General features: G+C 58.3%; 1 protein-coding gene across 1 annotated transcript; it reads left to right on the top strand.

The window, feature by feature from the left end:
• The first annotated feature begins 6473 nt into the window (after positions 1-6473).
• On the top strand, positions 6474-8440 carry CLIC3 (chloride intracellular channel 3). Its single transcript, XM_069474839.1, has 6 exons — positions 6474-6509; positions 7221-7330; positions 7411-7536; positions 7709-7815; positions 7888-8063; positions 8140-8440. The coding sequence occupies exons 1-6, from the start codon at positions 6474-6476 to the stop codon at positions 8320-8322; spliced, it is 738 nt and encodes a 245-aa protein (XP_069330940.1). The 3' UTR covers positions 8323-8440.
• The last annotated feature ends 561 nt before the right edge of the window (positions 8441-9001 follow it).

Below are 9001 nucleotides of genomic sequence, written 5' to 3'. Positions count from 1 at the left end.
AGGGTGGGGGTGGCCCACAGGCTTGGGGTGGGTCGGGCCGATGCGTCTGTTTGTGTTCCTGTGAGCTGTTTGCCTTGGCTGCCCGAGAGGCTGGGGGTCACTGGGTAAGGTCTCCCAGGCCCTGGGGCAGCCCAGGAGGGTGCGGAGCCTGGTGGGGACCGAGAGGAACCCCGCCCACTGGAGGGGCCACAGGAGAGAGGTGGGGTGCACGTGGCAGGACCCTGCAGTGGCCTGTAGGGGCTGGGGCCTCGGTCCTGCAACCGTGAGGAGCTGAATCCTACCAGGAAGAGGACCCTGAGGTCCAGATAGGAACACAGCCCGGCCGATGCCCGGTGGGACCTGAACACGGGACCCAGGTAGGCTGTGCCAGACTCCAGTTCACAGAGACCCCGAGACAACTCCTGGGTGTGTCATTTTAAGCTGCTGAATTTGTGATGATCTGTAACGCAGCAGTAGAAGACAAATGCCGACCCCGCCACCATTTTCCTTACAACATTTTAAACTTTCAGAAAAGATGCAAGAGTAGCACAACGCACACCTGCATGCCGTTCACCCAGACTTGCCCACTGCTGCAGTCTCGACACACCTGCCCTATCTTGCCTTTCTCCGACCTCTTTTGCTGACACATCGGAGAGCGAGGAGCCGCTGCTGCGACCCTTCAGCCCCGGCCCTGCAGTCTCCTTCTCCCAGGAACACGGACCTCCCTGCAGTTAACAAGGACACGGAACAGTTATCCAAGGCTCCCAGTGTCCCAGGCACGTCCTTCGTAGCTTTCTTAAAAATCTGGGATCCAGGGGGGGATTACTTGTCCCGTGCGGGGGGCTCCTCTGGAGCTGTCTCCCACCCTTCCGCTCTGGGTCTTCAACAAGGACAGGTTTGACAAGTCCAGGTCTCTTTAGGTCTGATCATTTTCTCTTGGCCAGACGCAGATTGGACATTTTTGGCAAGAGTGGTGGCGGGCAATGCCATGGCTGTCGTGCCAGGAGGCTCGTGGTGTCAGTCTGGTCCTTGCTGAAAGCAGTCACCTGGTGGGTGTGTCTCCCAGCCCTGGAGGCCGGGAGTCTGAGACCCGGGTGCGGCGCGGTCAGCCCCTGCAGAGGGCTCTTCTCGGTACTGGCTCTCGTACCCCCAGGTGGTAGAAAGTGAGGCAGCCCTCCGGGGTCTCTTTTCCGTGGGCACTCAGGGTAGGCCCCACCTCCTGATGACATCACCTTGGGGATTAGGATTTCAACACATGAATTTTGGAGGACAAATCTGGTCCATTGCAGAGCCCCGGTTCCTTGTAGCCTGAATTTTGGGGGACACATTGGTCCATTGCAGAACCCTGGTTCCTTGCAGCCTAGTTTCCAGGGCTCTTCGGAAACCAGGGTCTGGGTGCTGGGCGTGCTCACCACTCCTGGGCTGTAGCCGATTCTAGGCCTCTCTGAGGACAGAGCTAAAAGTCCTGCCAGTGCCCCAATGCCACCCCTAGTTCCCCGGCTTCCCCCCACGTTTGCACCCCCCTTTGGAACAGAGCTGTTGAAATGTCCCTGGGGTGTAGCTGGGCACGGTGGCTTGTATCTGTGATCCCAGCTCTCTGGGAGGCTGAGGCAGGTTCACGTGAGGCCAGGATTTTGAGACTAGCCTGAGCAATATATCGAGACCTCCATCCCTAGGAAAAAAATTTACAAATTAGCTGAGTGTAGTGGTGCACACCTGTAGTCCCAGCTCGGGAGGCTGAGGCAGGAGGATGCTTGAGCCCAGGAGGTAGAGGTTGCAGTGAGCTGTGACTGCGCTGCGCTACTGCATTCCAGCCTGGGCGACAGAGCAAGACCCCATCTCTAAAAAAAAAAAAGAAAAATCGCCCCTGGGAAGGAGCCTACAGGACGGGGCACCCAGGAGAGAGAGAGTTTCTACCAACACCAGCATGTCCCAGACCAGCAGTGCCTGGGACCCCAGCCAGGGGTCAGCAGGAAGGATGAACCCCCTGAGGCCCCAGGACTCCTCCCAGGGCTGCTCCAGGAACTGCCTGCAGGGGCAGAACTTTAGGGACAACCCCAGTTTGCTATATGTATGGGTCCAGGTGGCTATAAATGTCTGTTCTCACTTCTCTAAAACATTTGCTGTGAAGAAATGGCAGAAAATTCAAACAGTACAGAGACTGGGAAGCAAAAGTGGGGGCCGCGTATTCATCAGAGCCCATCCGCAGGTGGCTCCTGGGACTTTTCCCAGATGTTAGGTCACTAAATATGAAATGTCTGATGTCAAATCAAAACTGTAGTTTATCATGTCTCAAATAAGCAATAGAATCAATCAAAGTATGCACCCTCACTGTTGACAGTTTTGCCATCTTAACAGTAGCTTGTTTATGCCAGCAGTGAAGAAGCCTGGAGAGCGAGTGGCGATGAAATCACGAAAGGCATTTCCACAGCTTGTTGAGAATTGAATACTTTTCTTTGCAAGAAGAGGTCCAAAGCCTGGAAGAAGTGGTAGTCAGTTGGTGCAAGGTCTGGTGAAAACGGTGGATGACAGAGAGTTTCCATCCAAGTCCAGCTGCTGTAGTTTGAGCAGCATTGTTTGGGTGACATGGGGTTGAGTGTTGTCTTGCAAGAGGATTGGCCTGTCTCTGTTGACCTATCTTGGCTGCTTAATCACAAGCATCCTCATCATTTCACCCAGCGGGTTGCAGTAGACATCGCTGTAATGGACTGACCAGGTTTCATGAAGCGTAGTGGATAGCACCAGCCCTGGACCACCAAACACACGCCGTTAGCTTTTTTGACAAATATTTGGTTTTGGACTTCATCTTTATCCAACCATCATTGTGTCAAAGGCTTGTGATTGTCAAAAAGAATCCATTTTTCATCACACGTAACAATACTGCGTAGAAATAGTTCAGCCTTTATGTTGTGACAGCCGAGAAAGGCAAGCCTTGAGACGATTTCTCTTCTGACACTCGTTTCCTTCATGCGGAACCATCTATCCAGCTTCTTTGCCTTGCCCACTTGTTTCAAATGGTCCAGTACTGTTGGAATAGTAACGCAAACTTTGTTGCTAGCATACGTCACAATTGCAAAGATGTGGAATCAACCCAAGTGCCCATGAATACATGAGTGGATTAATCAAATGTGGTGTATGTACACCATGGAGTATTACTCAGCCATTAAAAAAAACAATGGTGAACGAACACCTCTTGTATTAACCTGGATGGACCTGGAGACCATTCTTCTAAGTATCACAAGAATGGAAAAACAAACACCACATGTACCCACCATTAAATTGGAACCAGTTGAACGGCACTGATGTGCATATACGGAAATAAAACTCATCGGCAATCGAGCAGGTGGGGGGGAGGACGGGATTGGTAAATTCACACCTAATGGGTACAATGCACTATCCGGGTGATGGGCACACTTATAACTTTGCCTCAAACTGTACAAAAGCCATTTATGTAACCAAAACGTTTGTACCTCCATAATATTCTGAAATAAAAACCAAAACACAACCAAAAAAACCTTGCTGCTAATTCACGCGTAGGTTGATATGGATTCGCTTCCATTGCAGTTTTCAGCTCATCATCCACCCTGGTCTCACGTCGCCCACGTGGCTCATTTTCAAGATAAAGATCACCAGAATGGAACTTCTCAAACCATCGATGTACTGTGCATTCGTTAGCCACATCCTTCCCAACGCTTCATTGATATTTTAAGCTGTCTGTGGTGCTCGGGTTCCACGATGGAACTCATATTCAAAAATAACACAAGTTCTTGACTTATCTATGGTTTCACAAAAATTGCTCTAAAAAATGTGTATCACAAGCCAAAATGTGTTTGAAAGACTGAGGATGTCCCTCCACAATAAACATAAAACAAGAAGTGTCAAAGGGCAATGTCAGCGATATCCACTGTCACACTTAGTACTTAAGGAAACGGCGCCTTCCATACTTCATAACCTGACACGTGCACGTACAGGCCCAGGGTGGTCTACACTAATGAAGGTTTTCCTCAATTTCCTGTTTTTCCCCACTTGTATTGGTTTTCAAGGGCTGCCATACAAAGTCCCACAAAGTGGGGGCCTTGAAACAGCAGACATGTATTTCCTGTCTGGGAGTCTGAGATGGAGTGTGGGTGGGGCAGCCGCCCCAGCCTCCCCACAGCCCCTGGCGTGTAGGGTGCTCGGCGTTCTGCGGCTTGTAGGCGCGTCACTGCTGTCTGTCTTCAACTTCACGTGGAGTTCCCTCCGTGTGTGTCTAAATCTACCTTTTTAAAGATATTTATGTATTTATTTATTTTGGAGACGGGGTCTTACTCTGTCGCCCAGGCTGGAGTGCAGCGGCTATTCACAGGCGCCATCACAGCTCACTGCAGCCTCCACTCCTGGGCTCAAGCGGCATCCTCCCACCTCAGCCTCCTGAGTGGCTGGGACCACAGGTGTGCGCCGCCACCACACCCCGCTCAAATCTCCCTTTTATATGGACACCAGTCACGTTGAATTAGGAGCAGCTCTAACGACCTCATTTTAACTCGATGACTTCTGTGCAGACCTGCTGAGGTACTGCGGTTAGGACTCCAGCGTGTGAATTTTGGGGGACAAGACCCAGGCCATCATATCTCTTAATCTCAGACTCTCCCCACAGCAGGCCTGTGTGGGCCCACCTCTTCTGTCCTCTTCCCTGGACCCGTGGAACTCCCCCGCAGACCAGGACGGCGGCTGCGTCCCAGGGTTTTGCCACCAAGTGGGGCAGCGGGCATGCTTTAAGAGGAACAGCGGGCTAACTCTCGGGTGGGCAGGGCACTGGGGGACAGCGTTCGGACGACCACTGCCATCAGACCAGTGGACACCTCACAGTTGACAAATGACAGCGTGACCCCATCCTGTCGGTTGCAGAGATGAGCCATATTTCATTTGGTTAAGCGTGAGGTGAAACATTGCCACACACTGTGTTGTTTTCTGCTCCCTTTTCTCTGAGCCGCCAGTTCATATCCTCTGTCCGTTCTGTTTTTCTCGTGGATGAGTAAGGCCGCGTTTATCCCCGGGTTCAAACGCGCAGGTGCGGAGGGGTCCGGGCTCCTGGGCGGCTGGCGGCTGGTCTGCTGGGGACGCAGGACGCCGGCAGGTGGCGCCCTGGCCACACTGGCAGGAAACAGCCGCAACGAGCGCGCTTGGAACTGAGGCGCGGCAGGGCGGAGGGGACCGGGTTCGAGCTGGGAGCCAGAGCTCGGGACTGCAGAGGAAGCCAGGGCCCCACAGCAAGTTGCCAAGGCTCCTACGGTGGCCCGGAACCGGGAGCGCGGACTGGAGGCTCCAGGAAGGGGTCAGGCTGGGCCGGCAAGAAGGGCCCTGGGGTGCGGCCACCTGAGACAGTCAAGCGGCCTGGCTCGGAGCACAGGGGCCCCGCCACATTTGAGGCCTCAGTGAGCAGTGCCGCCTTGGCTGCCCTGTCCAGGCCCGTCAGGCACCGGCACCACCCTGCTTCAGGGAGGCTAAGGCAGCCAGGCAATCCTGTGGGTGCCCTGGGTCCCCAGAAAGAGACGCCCCCTCCTGTTAGCTGAGCTGTCAGGCTGCCCACCCCCAGACACCAGGACCCACGCAGGATGGAGGCACAGCGGGTGACCTCAAAGGCGGAGACTGAGCTGTGGGTACGTCCAGCCAGGCAGCAAGGGCAGGGCGCCCAGGCTCACTCGCAGACCACCACAGCTGCCCCGGCCTTCTCCTTCCAGCTGAGGACCATGCAGGCTGTGGCTTCTAAACCCCCTCCCGGTGCGGCTTTTTAAAGGCCGAGAGGGACAGGAAACCTGCTCTGAAACCACTGTGGCAAGGATGGGAGATGGGGTCAGATCCTGCACAGCTGGGTTCAAACACCAAAGCCAGACTGGTTCCCCCAGCCTGTCCTGTCTGGAACCTGAGCCCCACCCCGGGGGGCCCGGCCTGACAGAGCTCAGCTGGCAGGAGGGGGCGTCTCTTCCAGGTGGCCTTATCACCCCTGTAATGCCCTGATACTGCTGATGGGGAAACTGAAGCCAGGCTGGTCATTTCTCCTACCCACTCTCACCCCTGGCTTTTTGGGCTGGGGCCTGCAGGGAGGGCCCTGGGGCAGGCCCTGAGCTGGGCTCATGGTGGGGTATTCCTGATCCAGGCTGACACCCCCTGCAGCCCCTGGCCATGGGTGCTCCCTGCCTTCCGGTCCACTGGTCTCCACCCACCACACTGCCGTCCTGCACCCTCCTGGTCCCTGCCGCGCACTCGGCACCGGGGCCTGTCTTTGGGTGTGAGTCAGCCTCACGCCCTGGGCAGCCCCCAACGCTGTCCTGCTCCGCTCACACCTCATGCTCAGACTCCCCAGTTTAGGCTCGAGTTACACAGGCAGCTTCATCCACCCGCTTAGGTGGCTCCACGGGGCGGGCCCCTAGGCCAGGAGGGCGGGGCACATGGGGAGACTTAAAGGGCGCCCCAGGTTCCCGCCCGCGCCCTGACCGACCGCCTCAGCTCTCACCATGGCCGAGACCACCAAGCTCCAGCTGTTTGTCAAGGTGCGGGCAGGCGGGGCTGGAGGGAAGGGCTTGGGCAGGGTGCTTTGGGGACTGCTCTATGGGGCCAGGTGAGCCCCTCCCCCGTGCTGGGCTCAGGGGACTCAGGCAGCCCTACAGAGGCTGAGTGAAGCGGGGACAGCCTGGGGGAGAAGGACCCAGTGAGTTACCCCCTTAAGGGGGTCAGTGTGGCCCTGGTCCCACTCCCAGCCCTCCTGGAGCAACGATCAGTGTGCCAGGAAGGGGGGGGCGGCTGGGCCAGGCAATCCAGTCCTATCATCTCTCAGGCTGGTGCTGAGATCCATGGGGAGGGGGACCTGCCAGGCCTCAGCCCCCTCCCCACCCTCAGGGCTTGGGGGAGCCCTGTGCGTTCAGGCAGTGCCCAGTCTGGCAGGTAGATTACTCAGAAAACAGCTTGCTGGGCTCACCCCACCCTTGCAACCACTTTTGGGGCCCAAGCCCAGGGGCCTGGCCTCTGCCCAGGTTCTGAAGATAAAGTGCCAGGCGCCGGGCCCCACAGCCAGGGTCCTGCCCCTCCCCATCTCCTGGGGAATGAGTCAAGCGCCCTCACTGGGCACTTGGAGGCCGGGCTGACCAAGCCAGAGAACTGGCGCTGCTCCAGTTTCACTGGCAGTAGGAGGCAGGGTCCCACCCAGCCTGGTGGCAGGTTCCTGGGTCTGCTCCCAGCCCAACACTCTGCTCCACCTACTCCAGGCGAGCGAGGATGGGGAGAGTGTGGGGCACTGCCCCTCCTGCCAGCGGCTCTTCATGGTCCTGCTCCTCAAGGGCGTGCCCTTCACACTCACCACGGTGGACACGCGCAGGTGAGACCCCACCCGGGGGCACCTCCCTGGCCTCTGCATGCCGGTGGGCCAGCCACCTCCTTCCCTGCTGGTGCCCACAGGTCCCCGGACGTGCTGAAGGACTTTGCCCCTGGCTCACAGCTGCCCATCTTGCTGTGTGATGGTGACGCCAAGACAGACACGCTGCAGATCGAAGAGTTTCTGGAGGAGACCCTGGGGCCACCCGAGTGAGGGCCCGCGACAGTGGGAGGGACAAAGATGGGGCCCCAGGGAGGACGTCCCCCCCCCCCCCCCCCCGGGGACAGAGCTCTGAGAGGATGCTTTGGGGTACTGTGGGGCGGGAGCAGGGCAGCAGCAGGAGGGTCTGACCCAGGTGCCTCACACTCTCCACCCCCGCAGCTTCCCCAGCCTGGCGCCCCGTTATAGGGAGTCCAACACAGCGGGTAACGACATCTTCCACAAGTTCTCGGCGTTCATCAAGAACCCGGTGCCCGCGCAGGACCATGGTGAGGCAAGGTGGGGCGCCGGGGCGGGAGGGCGCGCTCTGGGCCCGCTGCTCACCGCACTCCCGCCCCCAGCCCTGTACCAGCAGCTGCTGCGCGCCCTCGCTAGGCTAGACAGCTACTTGCTCGCGCCCCTGGAGCACGAACTGGAGGGGGAGCCCCAGCTGCGCGAGTCGCGCCGCCGCTTCCTGGATGGCGACCAGCTCTCACTGGCCGACTGTGGCCTGCTGCCCAAACTGCACATCGTTGACGTGAGCGCGGGCCGGGGCGGAGGCGGGAGCACGGGCGGACCCGGGAGAGGGTCCTGACCACGCCCCTCGACCGCAGACGGTGTGCGCGCACTTTCGCCAGGCGCCCATCCCCGCGGAGCTGCGCGGCGTCCGCCGCTACCTGGACTGCGCGCTGCTGGAGAAGGAGTTCAAGTACACGTGTCCGCACAGCTCGGAGATCCTGGCGGCCTACCGGCCCGCCGTGCGCCCTCGCCCCGCCCCTGCATCTGCGGCCCCATAAAGGTTTCTCTGTCCTGAGTGCACGAGTTCTGACATCTGAGGGCCCACCAGCACTGCCCCACCTGGACGTGCTTCTCATCCCCAAACCTCCAGGGTGGGACGCTCAACCTAAGATGACAGCCCAGAAAGACATGGGTAGGACGGCCCAATGGTCAGGGTGTGGTCCATCTCCCCACACTGAGTCAGGCCACCCACCTGGGGCCTCCTGCAGTGGTGGCGTCAGGGATCTTGGGGACAGGATTGGGCTCCCAAACCAGTCAGGCCAGGGTGGGGCAGGGCACCCTGGATGGCCAAGGAGGGTGGGGAGGGGAGTCCACAAAACACCACCTCTGGGCTCCAGGCCAGGTGGGTGGGAGCTGGCCCACATTCTGCACCCCATCCCAGGCAGCAGGCCATCCTCCTCTCCCCAGGGGGCTTCAGGGTGGCTGCCGTCCAAACATGGATCTGCACAGGACTTTCTCTGGTGTGGCGCACTTGCGGCCATGCCCTGCCTGGGTGGGGCCTGGAAGAGTCAGAACAAAGTTCCAAGCCTCTGAGAGCCCTGGCCCTGGTTGGGCCCCTCTCAGCGCCTGGGCTGTCCAGACAGGAATAGCTGGACAGGTCTGAGAGAGCTCCCTGGCCATCTCTAGACCCAGCAAGGAAAAGCCTCCTCCAGACCTGGGAGCCTGGTGCAGTTGTTA

The sequence above is a fragment of the Eulemur rufifrons genome, chromosome 7 (genome assembly GCF_041146395.1).
Source record: "Eulemur rufifrons isolate Redbay chromosome 7, OSU_ERuf_1, whole genome shotgun sequence".
In the NCBI taxonomy this organism is placed as follows: domain Eukaryota; kingdom Metazoa; phylum Chordata; class Mammalia; order Primates; family Lemuridae; genus Eulemur; species Eulemur rufifrons.
Note: the sequence above shows the minus strand (reverse complement) of the source record. Positions and strands in the feature narration are given on the sequence as shown.